Here is an 18431-nt window from a genome sequence, read left to right on the forward strand (position 1 = left end):
TTAACTCTCATGTGAGTGATAGTTGCTCAGTTGTGTCCGACACTTTGTGACCCCACGGACCATAGCCTGCCAGGCTCCTCTGTCCATGGGTTTCTCCAGGCAAGAATACTAGAGTGGGTTGCCATTTCCTTCTCTATAACTCTCATAATAAATATGAAACTTTACCAGAACTGCATTGTGAAAGCTTTAAGTTAGGTGTGAGGTGATGGTTTAGTCAAAGCTCACTCTTTGCTGCATAGGTGAGCCATTGTCCACTTGTTTTTCTTCCTCTTCCCTCTAACACTTTGAAATCTTGCCTTTTGGAAATGTGACCTGACCTGGCACATTGGCTTATGTAAATGTAACCAAAAGATGGTTCCTGCATGAAGTCAGAAATTGTGGGGATTACACCATTGACATAATCTGAAATTCCAGAAACATGGGAAAGACAGGTTTCCTTGTTCACGGCCTTGCATCTAGAGTCCTGCTGTTGCAGAAACAAGACACTCCTTTTCAGGTTACAGGTGGACTGATTCCCTAGGACCCAAAAACTGGTGCGACAGAGCAGCTCTGAAAGGCCCCTCTGAACATTTGTGGTTCATCTTGGGCCCCACCTCCTGATCCCTGGTCCTGGGAAGAAACCAGATCGGGTGTTAGAAATGGAGGGGCTGCTAAGCTCGTAGCTGTAGTTTGTCTACACCATGGATCCCAGGCTGGGGCAGGTCTCCAGGGGATCTCTAAGGCTGCACATCTGCCACTCCTAACATGGCCCATTCAGCATTTTCATGCTCTTTTCAGTTGAATTTTGAATGATCCTGTGGGAGGTTCCATAAATACAAATGACTTGCCATTTATTTATTAATACATTGTCACAAATTTGGTAAAGTTACTTTTGGCTTTTGATCATTTTTTTTATTATTATTGTGGGGAAATATACACTGCATAAAGTGTCCTATTTTCACTCCTTTTCAATGCAGCATTTAGTGACATTAGGTACATTCACATTGTTGGTGGCCATCACCATAATTCATCTCTGAAACTTTTTGTTTTTCCCAAACCGAACCTCTGCACCCATTAAACACTAACTCCCCGACCCCTGTCCCCTTACCCAGCACCGTTCTTCTTCTCTGTGAATTTGACTATTGTAGGTACCTCTGCTAAGTGGAATCATACAGTGTTTGTCATTTTGTGTGTGTGTGGCTTATGTCCTGTAGCACAATATCTGCAAGGTTCATCCATGTTGTAGCAGTTGTCAGAATTTAATTCCTTTTTAAGACAGAATAATATTACATTATAGGTCTATACAACATTCTGTGTATTATCTCATCTGTCAATGGACAGTTGTTTCCACCTTTTAGCTATTGTGAACATAGATGCTCTGAATATGAGTTAAATTGTCCATTCAAGTTTGTGTTTTTAGCTTTTCTTGAGTATATCCTTAGTACTATAATTTCTGTATTGTACGATAATTTGTTTAATTTTTGAGTAACTTCCGTATTCTCTTCCATTGTGGTTATATCATTTTACATTCTCACTTGATCATTGGTTTTCTCTAACTTGAAGAGTAAACAAAGCATTTTTATAAAGTATAAAATTGTGTTTGGATCAGTGGCTCCAGTTGGTGGTCTGTTGAAGCAGCTCCTGGTGTGTCTTCAGTTTCCTCAGATCTCTAGGGCATTTTTCTTACTAAATAAAGGGATTGTGTAACATGGGTTGTGGTTTTTGTAGGTCAGCAGACTGGTGTTAAGAACACAGTTTCCTCACAGGAAGTGTTTTGAATATTATACTTGCTCATTTCAGAATGAACAATCTAAGCCTGAAGTGTTTAAATATTGTCACCCACAGAATTAATGATTGAGTCCAGATTTGTAGTCCAAGTCTCCAAATTTCCTTCCTTAAATTAGCCTTTCTGCTCTCATCTAATTTGGCTCAAAATTACTTAGTTGTCTCTTAAGTGTAAACCTACACCCTTTACCTTTCAGACAGGTCCAAGTTCACTGAAATAGGATGGGGATTTTGCTTCTACCTCCTGCTCCTCCCTTTGCTGTCCTTGCTGGAGGGGCTGCTGCCACACTCAGGAGTTAGAGGCTGAACAAGGGTCCCTAGAATCCTGCTGTCAGGGGTCATCCTGCTCCTGCTGACACCACTCAAGACCCCTAGAACACGTGCTCCATTGTGTTATGTTCTAAGATGACTTGGTATCATCTTAGGAATCCAGTTTTCTGTCTCCCTGTCTCATTTCAGGCACTTCGCCTGAGTAGCTCGGCCATGGGGAAGACCACCACAGGCCAGATAGTCAACCTGCTGTCCAACGATGTGAACAGGTTTGACCAGGTGAGCTGTCCCTGAGGGATCCTCTTCCATTTCCCATCCTTCTCACTGGGTTCAGCTTATTGGATGCGAAGTGCCAGGGTTTGTCGGCCAGGATTCCACTGAGGATGTAAGACAAAGGTTGTATTTATCCAACTTTCATTTCTCTGTGTGCAACTGTGATGTAATTATATGTATTGTTCTGTAAATGGGAGTTTTGTTTTTCTAATAATAAATAGGCAGCAGTGTTCTTGCTCAGGTTTGGTAGTGTCCCTAGGGGTCCTCCTGGAGTGGCCCTTCTTGGCACGTGGTGTGGCTGTTGCTGAACTGTCTTCCTCCTCCTCTGGATGATGAAGGCCTGGTGGGAGGGATTGTTCTTTCCCCTGCACCCTGATCAGCGCCTGCTGCATAGGGAACCTGCGAAGAATAATGCCAAGTGTGTGGTCCCCAGCAAGACACAACCTCCTTTCTACCATCCCTTCCACAGTCTTTTTTCCACTGACCTTATGCATAGATCACATTACCCAGGGCCTTGTAGCTGTTGGTCAGATCTGTGTTGCACTAGATACTTCTGTTTCAAGTATTCATTCATCAAACATGAAGTGAGGCCCCTGCTCACTTTCAGAGATGAGCCAAGCTTAGTTTTTGCCCTATAGAAGCCACAGCCTATCAGGGAGCTAAATACACAAGTAATTATTGGAGAAAGTGGTAGGTACCATAATATAGGTTTTCCTGGGATGCCGTGGTTCCCCAGAGGAGATGGGGTCTAAATTCTAGGACAGAGAGCATTTGGGGAAGCCCTGAGCTCATCTGTGTTGTGGACAAAATCGACATCTTCCTTCAGTGCTGCTGTTCTGATTCTCCCAGGACATCCCTGAAGCCAGCCCTGTGCTGCCCCTGAATGGCATCGTCTGGGGTGGACACTTGAATTTCTGCTTCAGCATGTTTAAAACCCAGTGAGGTCATTGCTGTTTAGGTTCCTGTCTCTTCCTTCAGAGCAGATTGTTTCTATACTCTGTCCTCACTCGTTTTATTGTATGCAGTCCTAAGAAGACTTTGTCTCTCTCTTTTAAGGTAACAATGTTCTTGCACTATCTGTGGGTGGGGCCACTGCAGGTTATCGCAGTGACCGCCCTGCTCTGGATGGAAATAGGAATGTCGTGTCTTGCTGGGATGGCGGTTCTCATTATTCTTCTGCTTTTGCAAAGCTGCTTTGGGATATCATTTTCATCACTCCGGTAAGAGAAACATTTCTTTTAAAAATTGACACTATGTAATTGGTAACATCCACAGTCAGCTTGATGCTTTTGTTGAAAACAAGACAAATGCCTTTTCTGGTCTCTTCTTTGTATAGGTTGTAGACCCTTCAGGCTTAGCCAGTGAAGGCTCCAGCCTTAAACTGAAGGCTGATCCTGAAACAGGAACAGTGAAGGCATTCACTGGGTCCTCTTGGCACCATATCTAAATAAGTAGAGTGTTCTTCAGCAGAATTTACCCATGTCCAAGTTATTTAAATCTTTTTAAATAGTAATAATCTTGTAGGCCCTTTTCTCACCACATATATTTTTGTTATGCTCCTGTTGGAACCTTTTCAGATATTCTGTTCATGTTTCCAATAAGTTATAAGCACCCCAAGGCCCAGGCTGATCTTCATTGTGTCTTTATGAAGCCCCACATTCACAGCAGCATATGTGACAGAAAAGTGGCTGGTGGTGAAGAGCCTTCTGCTGCTGAGTTAGACCTGAAGCAGGTGCCAGAGGGTTGGAAGTGGGTGGTTGTCAGGTGATGGAGATGAGCTATTTGAAGCTCCTTGAGCCTTGTGTGTGCTGTTTGTGTTCCGTTCCATGCTAGGTGTCTTTCTCTATCTGGAATCCCCTCTCCTGCCATTGATATGGAGAGAGGTTCCCTGTCCTCCGAGGCCCTGTTCCAGTGCTGCCAGGTCTGTGAAGCTCTTCTTGTTCTCCTTTCCTGCTGGAATTAACAGCACCATCTTTTCTGCTCCCCAGAACTTTATTCCTGTTTTATTACAGCACAGCTACTGTCTTCCTGGTAGATTTGGGTGCTTTTCTGCCTTCCCTACCTGACTGTGACCTCTTTGAACAGGTGGTTTGTATCTGACTCATTTCAGGTTTTCCTTAACCGATGCTGCACGTTCTCCAAGTTACTTCTTGAAATGGGCTGAGTGTTTGACTTCCTAACTGAAACCCTTTTCTCCATTTGTACTTTGAGTAGGACCTGCCTATGTTCTAAGTGCAAAAGGGCTGTAGAGAATCTTTTGATTCCTAGCCCCGCCTCCGTGCCCACTCCTGCTGCTGCTGCTGAGGGAAGTTGGGCTGTGGTCACTGAGGCTTGTCTCACGTCTGTCCCCTCAGGAGTAGGACCGCAGCTCTCACAGACGACAGGATCAGGACTATGAGTGAAGTCATAACTGGCATCAGAACAGTAAAAATGAATGTTTGGGAACAGTCATTCATAAACCTTATTACCAGATTGAGAAGGTAAGTGTGAGATATATATGTATATATATATACATATATATCTCACTCCATACTTTCATGGTTTATTTCCTAGTCTACTAAATGCTTTCAATGTCTTACCAAATACATTTTTAAGTTCACCTTCACATTAAGGTGAGCTTAAATACTTACTATTCACTGCATCCTCTACATGTTGTAGGAGGGTTCTGTAGAATAGTGGAGACATCATTTAACCTTCTCTTCCATTTACTATCGTCTCAAAGGAAAAAATATATATGCTTCTTACCTGTATAGAAATGAAATTCTAAGTAGTTCTTAATACCTCAAATCCTAATGAGCAATGCTTTTAAGATATTTAGCATTTGAGACAATGACATGCAAACTAAAATTGTAACTTATGTTGATGGAGTACAAACAGGGAGATTATAGAGACTGGGTGTACTTGTATCGAGCTGAACTATATGAATCACTGTTCTTTGTCATTGTCATGCATAGTTGCTTGTTCGTGTCCAACTCTTTGTAACCCCATGTACTGTAGCCCACCAGGCTCCTCTGTCCTTGGAATTTCCCAGGCAGGAATACTAGAGTGAGTTGCCATTTCCTCCTCCAGGGGATCTGCCCGACACAGGGATTGAACTCATGTCTCCTGCATTGCAGGCAGATTCTTTACCACCAGGAAAGCTCATGAATCCCTATTATTAATTTCAAATGGAGCTATGAAAATGCTGTTCCTTTTGTTTTGCTTCATGTTTGTAGGATGTTTCTTCATCTTTCATTTAAATATCTGATGAGCATTTCTCTGACTCTACCTTGTCACCTCTAACTTTGCACCTTTATGGGGGCCCCTCCATCTGCTGGGAATACACTTCCTTCTTCCTTCTACTCTGGCCTCCACCAAGCCTGACTGACTCCAGTTCATCTTCTCAGGGTCCACATGTGTGTATGACTTGCCCTGACTCCACTGCTCAGAGTTGCACACCTCTGCTCTGGGCTCCCTTGGGGGCTGTGCTGACCATTTCTGTCCATTGTCTCCCAAGTGTTTTGGTTGCTAATTCTCTTCTCCAACACATTCATGAGCCCCTGGAGGGGACAGGTTATGTCTTTCTGTGAGGAGCCTGGCCCAGGACTTGTGATTATGAATGTTTGTTGAATGAATGTTCAAACCCAGTCTGACTGATGCAGAATGTTTGAAAGTGTGACATTAAGCCTCTTTTCACTTGAAAGATTGAAGTGGTGATGCAGTGTGTGATACTGGTGTTGGGGAACCCCAAGTGTGCACTGTGTAGTGAGGTGAGGGATGGTTTATCTTTATCTGTGTGTCCATTCCCTAGAAAGGGGCCACTCACACGTGGCACTGAATCCATGTCTTGTATGTTGATGCTTCTTATAAAACCTATATCCTATTCTCTTTTATAGGAAGGAAATTTCCAAGATTTTGAGAAGTTCCTACCTTAGGGCCATGAATTTGACATCATTTTTTGCTGTGAGCAAAATCATGATTTTCGTTACCTTTATCGCCAATGAGCTCCTTGACAACCTGATCACAGCCAGCCAAGTGTTTGTGGTGGTGACGCTGTTTGAGGCTCTGCGGTTCTCGAGCACCCTCTACTTCCCCATGGCCGTCGAGAAGGTGTCAGAGGCCGTCGTCAGCATCCGAAGAATCAAGGTTTAGTGAAAAATAACTTTTTAAAGTTATAGGTGGATTTTACCTAAAATGCCTCTTTTTATGTGGTATCATTGTGTGCCAGTTAGGTGAAATTTAACTCTTTCAGTGCCAAGTTGGCAGTCTTTCCAAAATGTATGTATTTCCCTCTTTTCTTAGGTAAAGTGTGTTAAAAGTATCATAAGACCCATGCTCCTTTATGGACGGTAGCATAAATAAAGCCTCACAGGCTCTTGACGTTCAGTGATGGCTGCTGCGGCTGCTGCTAAGTCGCTTCTGTGGTGTCTGACTCTGTGCGACCCCATAGACGGCAGCCCACCAGGCTCCCCCGTCTCTGGGATGACTGCTGGACAATTAAAATGTCTGAAAGCAGGAGACACAAACAGATTGCATCTCCTGTGCTACCTGGAATGACTAGGCAGCAACTGTGCACAGTACCAGGGTGAACAGGATTCCTCTCTGGGCCGGGAGGGGAGGAACTTGCTGAGAACTCCTATTCCCAGGGCAGGAAGAGTGGCCTCAGCTTCACTTAGTTCTCTGTGTTTAAAACTAGATTCTTTGCTCCATAGATGTTTTCCTGCTGATGTCTGATCTCTGCATTTTTGTTCCTGTCCTTATTTTGCTTAGTGTCTAAGCCTGTCTCTAGCTGCCCCCTTCCTTTCAAACCTGTGATTCCCACCATACCTCCTGTCTCTTTTATAAACTCTCTGTGCTGCTGCTGCTAAGTCACTTCAGTCATGTCCAACTCTTAGCAACCCTATGGACGGCAGCCCACCAGGCTCCCCCGTCTCTGGGATTCTCCAGGCAAGAACACTGGAGTGGGTTGCCATTTCCTTCTCCAATGCATGAAAGTGAAAAGTGAAAGTGAAGTCGTGTCAGACTCTTAGCGACCCCATGGACTGCAGCCCACCAGGTTCCTCCGTCCATGGAATTTTCCAGGCAAGAGTACTGGAGTGGGGTGCCATTGCCTTCTCTGAAAACTGTCTCTAGTCAGGGGTAAATAATTTTTATCATGAAGACTAGGGCCTTGCACACAGTAGGTGCTCAAGTATTTCTGTTTAAAATGAAGATTAAATGGGCTCTGTGAAAATGAATGATTTATTATGACCTCAAAGGCCTAAGAAGGCTCTATTTTTATTGAAGAGAGGAAGGGGGACCCATGGTCTTGGCACTGAATGACTCCAATAGAATTGCAAAAGATCTCAACTTCAAAGCACTAAAAGTCTTCAATGACTTTTGCATCCAGTCAAATGTGCCTCTGAGGTTATATTGTTCACAAAGCAGCTTTAGGTTTTCCATTACCAGCCACTGGGAAGTCAGTCTTTGTGGCTGCAGTTCTGACTTTTATACTTTACTGCATAACCTGTTCTGGGTCTGCACTTCCTGGCTAATGGCCATTTAATTTCAGCTCTTTCATCAGACTGAGTCCTGGAAAAAAATCCAGCCAGCACTTCTGATGCTTTTAGGAGCTGATCATGTATAGAATGGGGTCTCATTTTAACCCTTGGAAGACTGACATCTGTTCCCCTCAGGACTATTATTTGTGGACAAGTGCTCAATAAATTGAATTCACTTAGGGCATAATTTTCCTTTTCTTTCTTTTTTCTTTGAAAGTGAGGGATTTCTATTCTAATATACACACACTCAATATTGGTTACATGCTCAAGTTGAAACTGTATTTGATTCTGTCTAGACTGAATATTGGAGAAGGCGATGGCACCCCACTCCAGTACTCTTGCCTAGAAAATTCCATGGACGGAGGAGCCTGGTAGGCTGCAGTCCATGTGGTCGCGAAGAGTCAGACACGACTGAGCGACTTCACTTTCACTTTTCACTTTCATGCATTGGAGAAGGAAATAGCAACCCACTCCAGTGTTCTTGCCTGGAGAATCCCAGGGACGGGGGAGCCTGGTGGGCTGCCATCTATGGGGTCACACAGAGTCAGACCACGGCTGAAGTGACTTAGCAGCAGCAGCAGACTGAATATATAACATATACATTACTCTCCAGGGCCCTTGGTCTTTTTAATCAATAGAAATTGATAATAGGCCAGATGATAAATTCAGACAAGGCTTTTTGAGGCTTGTGCTACAGCACAAAATATGAAAACAAGAAACTGATGCCCCGTTGATTCTTTGAGATGGGCCGACTGGTTCCTTAAGTGGGGTGAGGGTAGGGGAGGCTTGGTCGTTTGAGCCACAGGGATGACTTGTGTGGTCTGCCCACCGTCTTGTAGGTGCCGTGTGTCAAAATCATATGCAGTTCCCTGCTTTGCTCCCAGCAGCTCAGAAATGGCAGTTGGCTTGTGGTGTTTTTATGTCTTACTGTTTGAAATTGCCTTTGTATGTGTGCAGTTATATTTAGTCCCTTATGGTTTCTTTGTAGTTTGTTGCTCAAAGAAATGTTTGTTCAGGTGCAAACCCTCCCATAAAGGGTCCTGGGTCCCAGCCTGTCCCATCACCTTTTGCTTGCTGCTCTGTCAGCTTAGACTGTGTAAGGCTGTAGCCATGCAGTCAGTGGTTGGATGGTTTGAACAGCCGTGCAGTCTGTTCCTTCTTTTAGCTGATGCCCTCAATGGGCTGACTGTGCAGGGCTCGGTCTTAGTTGGAGTTGGGACAGTAAAAGTGCACAAATGATATAGTGTCTCCTCTGTACGTGACTTACTATCCTTCTGGGGATTCAGAAGTAGGAAGGGCAGTGCCAGCTGGGGATGTGCTGAGCTAATTTCAATATGGCTAGTATTTAAGAAGGGCTGGAAGGATGGGTGGAGTCAGAACTCAGGGTGTCCAGGCAGAGGCCACCAGTGGAGTGTGGACTTAGGTGCTTTGGGTCACTGGGGGGTGTTAAGCTTGTGGACTCTCTCAGAGGGGCTGTAAGATCAGGAGGGAGTTGTCTTGGGGTAGAGTTAGTGATGTTGCAGAAGGAATCAGAAAAATAAAAGCTGTATTATTGAGATGACTAATGGTGAATGAGATTCTAAACTATGTTGTTTCAAGGGGAAAAGAGAATTGGGAGAGAGATGAACTGTTTCAGAACAGATGAGAGCTGGTACCTGGCTGACAATGTGGGAGATGGTGTGGAGAGAGAACTCAGGCTGTGGTGGTTGAAAGCCTGCCAACGTGTCCTCAGACCACCATCTGTCCATCCTGCCTCCTTCTGGACTCAGGCTCGGGGAGGGTAGGAGTCACCATGCCCGGTGCTAGGTTCTCAGTGAGCCTGGATGAGAGGAGGAGGGCATGAATGAATCGCATCTCCCACCAGCTGGGCTTTGAGAGAAATGCACGGATCACATCTTTCTTTTCCTGCAGAACGTTTTTCACATTCAGTTTTGACCAGTTCGATGTTGAAGCTGAAACTCCAATACTTTGGCCTGATGCACCTGATTCACAGCGCTGACTCATTTGAAAAGACCCTGATGCTGGGAAAGATTGAGGGCAGGAGGAGAAGGGGATGACAGAGGATGAGATGGTTGGATGGCATCACTGACACAATGGACATGGGTTTGGGTGGACTCCGGGAGTCGGTGATGGACAGGGAGGCCTGGCGTGCTGCGGTTCATGGGGTCGCAAAGAGTCGGACATGACTGAGCAACTGAACTGAACTGAACTGCCTTTGACCAGTTATTCATTTTAAATAGAAGGTTGCAATCACATTTATGACTCTGAGGCATGATAGATGGGATGTCAAGGTGTTTAAGGTAGTAGATTATTGTTTATGTGTTGTTTTCTTTCTCAAACATCCTTACATGCTTGTTTCAGTTTTTCCCCATATAGGTTAGAATTTGGTTTGCCTGTGGGTTCCAGAGTTACGCATGGTAAAGCTGCTTACAAGGGTCATTTGTTTTTCTCTCATCCAAGAATCCTTGTGAGGCTCTGTATGGGTTTCCTGGGGCTGCTTATATGAAGTACCACAAACCACGTGGCCTAAAACCACAGGAATGTGTTGTTTCACAGTCCTGAAGGACAGAAGTCTAAAATCAAGGTGTCAGCAGGGTCAGGATCCCTCTGAATCCGATAAGGGAGCACCCTTTATTGCCTCTGTTAGCTTTGAGTGGTTGCAGGCCAAACTTGGCATTCCTTGGCTTGTAACTGCCATCACTCCAGCCTTTCCTCCATCAGGGAAGCTGTTTTCTGTGTGTAAATCTGTCTCTACATTTCTCATAAGGACTCCAGTCTTACTGGATTCAGGGCTCACCCTACTCCACTGTGATCTCACTTTAATTGATTACATTTACAGCAACCATTAAAAAGCAGAGACATTACTTTACCAGCAAAGGTCTGTCTAGTCAAAGCTATGGTTTTTCCAATAGTCAAGTATGAATGTGAGAGTTGGACTATGAAGAAAGCTGAGCACTTAAGAATTGATGCTTTTGAACTGTGGTGTTGGAGAAGACTCTTGAGAGTCCCTTGGACTGCAAGGAGATCCAACCAGTCCATCTCCGTGGTGTTAGAGACCCAGACTCTTTCTCTCTTGTTATCCCATCACATGTGACCTCGACCCAGCTGGCAGCCCCCAAGGTCCAGGCCTTTGAGTGGAGTAAGGTCCTGGTTGCTGTCACTCTCCACTGACCTGGATTTGGTTGCATGGCTGCTTCTATCTGCTTGGGAGTCTAGAAGCAGAGGGCACTTTAGCTGCCAAGTGCACCTAAAATCTAGGGTCTGTTACCTCAGAAGAATGAGAGCAGATTTTGAGGACAGCCAGCCATTTCTGCCCCATGTTCACAGTTCTGGGACCTTGGGGAGTGGGAATGGTCTAAGTTGTGTGTTCAGTATCTCTACCCCTCTAGCTTTTCTCATTGAATTATGTCTAGCATTTGCAAGGCAAGAGGGAGTTTTCTTGTATGTGTTTGTCAGCTTTGTAGCAGTTTATAAGACCTTGTCTTATTCAGCTACTTTGCATCGATTGACTGCCAAGTGGTGTAGAAGATAACAAGTGGTAGCTGTGGCCATTCCTGCTGCGGAGGAGGGGGGCACCAAGTAAGGACAAGAGACAGCATTTGTGAAAAGATGCTTGTGAAATATTTTTTAAGGCATAGAAACTTAAGTGTGTTTTCTTTTTAGAATGATGACAAGCAGTGATATAGATTTGACACACACGAGGAGAAAAGCGTTGAGTACAGGGTTTGCACTCAGAGTCTCTGTCATTGGTTTTGTGTTCCCAGCCTGTCTTCTGCCACCTGATTCCTGACGGCCTGGGAAGGGCCTTCCTGTCTGTGTTCCTAACAGTGTCACATGGTGCTTGGCACATGGTGGGATTCAGTTAATATTTATGAAATAATTTCCTACCAGCTCACCTGTTTATTGTTGCTAACACAAGTAAAGCAATAAAAATGTCCAGCTTCTAAATGTATTGGAGTTTAAATCCATATTTTCTTCTTAGAGAGGAACCAGTGCACTTGTTAAGAAAGTACAAAGAAGCCTCATGGCTAGGAACCATTTGTTTTATACATGAACCCATACATGCACATGTAGACATGCGATATATATGTATGTATATGCAATATTATATATATGCTATAATGTATTATGTATTTAGATGTATATATACTATAATAATAGTATGTTACATACTATATACTATTTAATATTTCTTCTATGAACCAAGACCTAATAAAATACAGTTGTAAAATGATAGGTAGGTATAAATGATAGGTATCAAACTTTTTATTGCAAATTCCAGGGAAGCAATTGTTTTGTTTGTGCTTTGTTTTTGAAGTAAAAAAAAAATCTGTGTTTTGCCTTTTTTCTGTAGAACTTTCTATTACTTGATGAGGTATCACAGTGCTACCCTCAGCTGCCATCGGATGGTAAAACAATCGTGGATGTGCAAGCTTTTTCAGCTTCTTGGGAAAAGGTAAGACACTTTGCTTTCCAAAATTGTGCCTGCTAAAAGACAACTGTGACATAGATTTATTAGAAAATTTTGAGATTTTACACATACTGTAAAATGTGACTTTCTCATTTACTGAGAATATGTTATAAAAATTCTCAGAATAGGAATAAGGTTTGCAATCAATGGAGATTAAGTGTAAAATCAGCCTGAGGCATTTGATATGTTGCTCTTTTTTTCATTTTCAAGAGAGCTTTCAGTGTATTAGCACATGTTGAACTTAAAGTATGTAAATTATTCTTTTAATTTTCATTTTTCATTGTTTTATTATAGACTATATAAATATAATTATAAAATAAGTATAAAACAATTATAAAATTGTTATAAATTTTATATTAAATTATAAAAATAATTACAAAAATATAATTTCCTGTGCTATACAATAGGATCACCTTAAACAAAAGACATAGAGCACAAATACATCTTTTCTTGAAAACCCAGATCTAATATTTTGGGCTTAATTGTGAAGTGTCAGTCGCTTCAGTTGTGTCTGAGTCTTTGTGACCCCATGGACTGTAGCCCACCAGGCCCTTCTGTCCATGGGGATGGATACCCACCCCAGTATTTCTGTTGTTTTTGTTCAGTTGCTCAGTCATGTCCAACTCTTTGTGACTCTATGGACTGCAGCATGCCAGACTTCCCTGTCCTTCCACCATTTCCTGAACTTGGTCAAACTCATGTTCATCCAGTCGGTGATGCCATCCAACCATCTCATCCTCTGTCATCCTCTTCTCCTGCTTTCAATCTTTCCCAACATCAGGGTCTTTTCCAATGAGTTGGCTCTTCGCATCAGATGGCTAAAGTATTGGAGCTTCAGCTTCAGTATCAGTCCTTCCAATGACTATGCAAGATTGATTTCTTTTAGGATTTATTTGTTTGATCTCCTTGCTGTCCAAGGGTCTCTCAAGACTCTTCTCCAACACCACAGTTCAAAAGCATCAATTCTTTAGCATTCAGTCTTCTTAATGGTCCAACTCTCACATCCATATATGACTACTGGAAAAACCATAGCTTTGACTATGTGGACCTTTATAGGCAAAGTAATATCTCTGCTTTTTAATACACAGTATAGTTTTGTCATAGCTATTCTTCCAAGGAGCAAGCATCTTTAAATTTCATGGCTGCAATCGCTGCCTGAAGTGATTTTGGAGCACAAGAAAATAAAATCTGCCACTGTTTCCACTTTCTCCCTTTCTATTTGCCATGAAGTGATGGGACCAGATGCCATGATTTTAGATTTTCGAAAGTTGAGTTTTAAGCCACCTTTTTCACTCTCCTCTTTCAGCCTTCATCAAGAGGCTCTTTAGTTCCTCTTCACTTTCTGCCATTAGAGTGGTATCATCTGCATGTTTGAGATTGTTGATATTATGTCAGAATTCTAGATTCCATTTTGTGATTTATCTAGCTGGGTATTTTGCATCATGGGAGGAGGGTTCAGGATGGGGAACACATGTATATCTGTGACGGATTCATTTTGATATATGGCAAAACCAATACAATATTGTAAAGTTAAAAAATAAAATTAAATTAAATTAAAAAAAAAAAAAGTTAAATAAGCAGGGTGACCGCATACAGCTTTGACATACTCCTTTCCTGATTTTGAACCAGTACATTGTTACATGTCCAGTTCTAGCTATTGCCTCTTGACGTACATACAGGTTTCTCAGGTATCAGGTAACGTGGTCTGGTCTTCCCATCTCTTTAAGAATTTTCTGCAGTTTGTTGTGATCCACACAGTCAAAGGCTTTAGTCAGTGAAGCAAAAGTAGTTGTTTTTCTGGAATTATCTTGCTTTTTCTGTGATCCAACAGGTGCCAGCAATTCGATCTCTGGTTCCTCTGCCTTTTCTAATTCTAGCTTGTATATCTGGAAGTTCTCAGTTCATGTACTGATGAAGCCTAGCTTGAAGAACTTTGAGCATTACTTTGCTAGCATGTGAAATGAGCCCAGTGGTGTAGGAGATGAAACATTCCTCTGTCCATATGGGAATCTAGTAAAAGAAGGAACCTTTTTAAAGTCAGCTAAAGTTGCCTCAAATCCCCAAAGAGATAAGATTAGATGAAGACTCTCCAGGACTCAGTGTCTTAAAATAGGAAAGAGAAAAATGTGGGTTATATTTTGCATATCAATTATGTTTATTATTGCTCTTTTCCACTTTGTAAAACAATTTGTGTTACTTTATTGAAATGGGTACATTTTCATGAACTTTAATTTGTAGGCATCAGAGACTCCAACCCTACAAGGCCTTTCCTTTTCTGTCAGGCCCGGTGAACTGTTAGCTGTGGTCGGACCTGTGGGCGCAGGAAAGGTAAGTTGTGATGCCTTTTGTCAGCTTTAAAGCAACACCGCAGCTCCTGTTAAATCCTCAGAGTGGAACCCAGAGCTGAGTGTGACTCAGTTTGAATCGAATGTGTCTAGAACAGTGTTCCTCTAGGTGTGTTCCATGGAACATTCATTTTACAAGAATGTTCCATGGCCAAATAAATCTGGATAAATGTACACTGTCTTTTTCTTTTTGCTTCACTTTGCCAAGTTAGGAACTGCTTGTGGGGAATTTGGATATCTCAGTGAAGGAAATTATTTAAGTGACAACTGCTCAGGATAGACAGAGACAATGGGGACTTTTTTTCATCTTAGTGGCCTTTCCAAGAAGTCTGTAGGTAGTAAAGGCTCTTCCCGGAAGCTTTGAGCATTTCCTCCTGTGACTTGACTTGATCCTGTCAGTGCACGTGTAGTGAATGTTCTCCACGTGCTGGAGCTAAAGGTACAGATGTGAGCAAGACTCCGACTCTCTGCCTTTCAGAGGCAACCAGGTTCTGGAGTGAGACAGATATGCAGGCAGGTTATTTTAGCCCAGTGTGATGAGAGCTCTGACAGCATGAAGACACACCACATCTGTGTGATGTTGAAGATTGAAAGGAAAGGTGCACGTGTGCTTGGTCTGAAACAACAAAATACAGAAATTTAATGTGGGATGTGGGCTTCCCTGGTGGCTCAGTGGTAAAAGAATCCACCTGCCAATGCAGGAGACACAGGTTTGGTCCTTGGTCCAGGAAGATCCCATATGTGGAGCAACTAAGCCTGTGCACCATGACTGTTGGGCCTGTGCTCTAGAGCCTGGGAGCTGCAACTACTGAGCCCATGGGCTGCAACTGCTGAAGCCTGTGCATTAGAGCCTGTGCTCCTCAACAGGAAAATCCATGCACTGCAATGAAGACCAAGCGCAAGCAAAAATAAATAAAATTAGAATTGTGGTATGGCAGAAACTAACACAACATTGTAAAAAAATAAATGAAAAAAAAAAAGAACTAAAAATAAATAAATAAAATTATTTTTTAAAATGTGGGATGTGTATATGAAAGGGTGCTGATTTCCTCTATGATGGACTTTGCTCTGCAGACACAACTCACTTCACAGTTCTTTCAGTTAATCATCTTTGGATATATTCTTCACACATAGTTTTTAAACAAGTGTTTGTTAAGTAAAGGATACCAGATGCAGGATGCACTAAACATCATATACAGAAAATATACATTTTGCCAGGCTCTGCTAGAGACGGATGTTAAACATTCATAATTATTCTTTGCTGAGTAGAATTTCATTTGGCGGATATTCGGGCAGAGTAGATTGTTTATACTGTTAATATATTCCTTGTCAGTCATTATTTTCATTGACCATTAGTGTTATTTTCAATTTTTTTTGTGTCAACTGCAAGGGCTGTACTTTATCCTGTTCTAAATGAAAGTGTTTATGCTGTATCAAGCACCAGGATGGGGTCAGCTGTGCTGTGGGTTGTGTTCCGTCCTGAGTGCACCCTGTTCACATGTGTGGGTTCCCTTCTGTTTCAGTCCTCACTGTTACATGCTCTGCTGGGGGAGCTGCCCCCATGCCAGGGGAAGATCAGCGTGCATGGGAGGATCGCATATGTTTCTCAGCAGCCCTGGGTGTTTCCAGGAACTGTGAGGAGTAACATTTTATTTGGGAAGAAATATGAAGAAGACCGATATGAAGAAGTAATAAAAGCTTGTGCTTTGGAAGAGGTGAGTAATGACTTCTGAGTTGCATATACTTGAATTTCAAATGATGATAGTGTTGATTTTAATCTACAAGTTTTGTTAAAAGTTCTTTATAAAAAATGGATTTTTCAATATTGCTTAATATTTAAGCAGGACTTCTTGGTAAATAATGCAGACATATTTACATATGCTGCCGTTTTAATGCTTATGGGATAATGACCCTCTCAAAACACATTATCTGCAGGGTGGATTGTTTCATTCTGTGAAGTTTCATTCACTTTCAACTATTTTTAATGGAAAGTTACAAAAATTTACAAAAATAGAGAGCATGGTATAACGAACCCTCATTACCACCCTCAGCTTCAGCCAGATTCAACTGGTGGCCAGTCTCCCTGCATCTCTACCCCTGCCCTCTGCCAGCCCCACTCCCACCCCAGAGTATTGTGGAGCAAATCCTAGACCTCAGATTAATTCATCTGTAAACATTTCATTAGTTTTCTCTAAAAGATAGGAAAGCTTTGGGGGAAAGAATCACTATTTCACCTGAAAAATACTTCAAATTCGTTAATATCACCCACCTGCTAGTCTGTGTTTACATGTTGTTAATCATCTCACTGAGAAATCTCCTGCACCATTGTTGGAATCCACATAAGGTCTGCTCTCTGCACTTAGTTAATGCCTCCTTGGTCCCTTTCAGTCTATGAGTTTCTCCACTTCCTTTTTGAATTGTAATTTATTTTTTAAGGAAACCAGAATACTAACCCATGGCAGATTCATGTTGATGTATGGCAAAGCCAATACAATATTGTAAAGTAATTAGCCTCCAATTAAAATAAATAAATTTATATTAAAAAAAACAACAAAAGAACAAAAATAAAGTAAAATAAAAGATAAAAAGAATCTTACACACACACACACACACACACACACACACTTTAATACTGTGTCATTTCACTGAAGGATATTATTTTCAGAAACAGAATTGAATTTCACAGAAAATGGTAAGATGAAAGGTTTACCTATACCTTGGGATGTAAATAAGATTAGTGAGTAACTAATAAGAACTAAACTGATAGGAGAGTACAATTTGGCAAAAAGAAAAGAAAAAGGGTAAATAATGTTAAATACTATGTTACTCTTTCAGGTTGTAAAAGTTAGTGAATAATAGCATTAAAGGTCTTCCCCTGGGGTCTGTTCAGTGCAGTCTGGACATCTGACTGTTCTTTTGTACTGAGAGGAAAAGACAGAGACAGATTTTCAAAGGCTCCAAACCTGCTTTGTGAGGAAATAGTAATTCTCCTGGAACATCATAGGTTGTATCAGGCGCGCACGTGTGTGTGCTAAGTCACTTCAGTCAGCTCTGCGGCCCCATGGACTATAGCCCACCAGGCTCATCTGTGCATTGAATTCTACTGGCAAGGATGCTGGAGTGGGTTGCCCTGCCCTTCTCCAGGGGACCTTCCCAACCCAGGGATTAAACCCACATCTCTTATGTCTCCTGCATTGGCAGGTGGGTTCTTTACCACTAGCACCACCTGGGAAGCCCTGTATCAGGTGAGCAGTATTTTACAATGATGTGGACAAACAGAATTGCTTGTTTAATGGGCTTGTTTCTTCTGAGTTATTGTTCATGGGTGATTGTATGTTTGTGGAAATGATGTCAAATTAGCAGGAATGAGATAGATTTTTGTTAAATGGTGTAGATACCATGTAAGAAAAGAAGGGAAAGCAAATGAGAACAGTAGCTCCCATTTATTCAGTCCATGTGCACATGCACACACAAAAATTAGATTTATGAGTTATTCATTGTTTATGAGTGTCTTTGATGTTCTCATCCTCATTTTATAGTTAGTAAAACTGAGGCCTGGAGTGATGAGACACCTCATCTCTACATTTACAGCTCAAGATCAGATCCGGGGGGCGGATACTTTGCTGGAGCCTCATGGGGTGACTGGACCAATAACATGGACAGTGTCCTGGGGCTTCACCCACCCTAGGCTTGTGTGCAACATAGACTCTGTGGAAAGGGGCTCTGCAGGACTGAGCTGCACAGCACTTCTTCTGAACATGATGTGATGTTTATAAACATGGACTGTGT

At 42.3% G+C, this 18431-nt stretch overlaps 1 protein-coding gene across 14 annotated transcripts in view; it reads left to right on the forward strand.

Moving 5' to 3' along the window:
- The window catches only part of LOC147361917 (ATP-binding cassette sub-family C member 4-like), a 173701-nt gene that overhangs the window by 26839 nt on the left and 128431 nt on the right, over positions 1–18431 (forward strand). For 12 of the 14 annotated variants that reach the window (XR_015138369.1, XR_015138365.1, XR_015138366.1 and 9 more), the window contains exons 5-11: positions 2224–2313; positions 3364–3527; positions 4662–4787; positions 6183–6432; positions 12181–12282; positions 14536–14625; positions 16166–16357. Coding sequence is in view for 7 of the 14 variants with exons in the window: in XM_086330228.1 (XP_086186354.1) it covers positions 2224–2313; positions 3364–3527; positions 4662–4787; positions 6183–6432; positions 12181–12282; positions 14536–14625; positions 16166–16357 (1014 nt within the window). In the remaining 7 variants the exon portion in view is untranslated. The remainder of the gene's footprint in view (positions 1–2223; positions 2314–3363; positions 3528–4661; positions 4788–6182; positions 6433–12180; positions 12283–14535; positions 14626–16165; positions 16358–18431) is intronic. The other 2 variants (XM_086330229.1, XM_086330233.1) reach the window with 1 other exon arrangement.

The sequence above is a fragment of the Bos grunniens genome, chromosome 12 (genome assembly GCF_055505025.1).
Source record: "Bos grunniens cultivar Pamir isolate PY7600 chromosome 12, Bosgru_T2T1.0, whole genome shotgun sequence".
Lineage (NCBI taxonomy): Eukaryota > Metazoa > Chordata > Mammalia > Artiodactyla > Bovidae > Bos > Bos grunniens.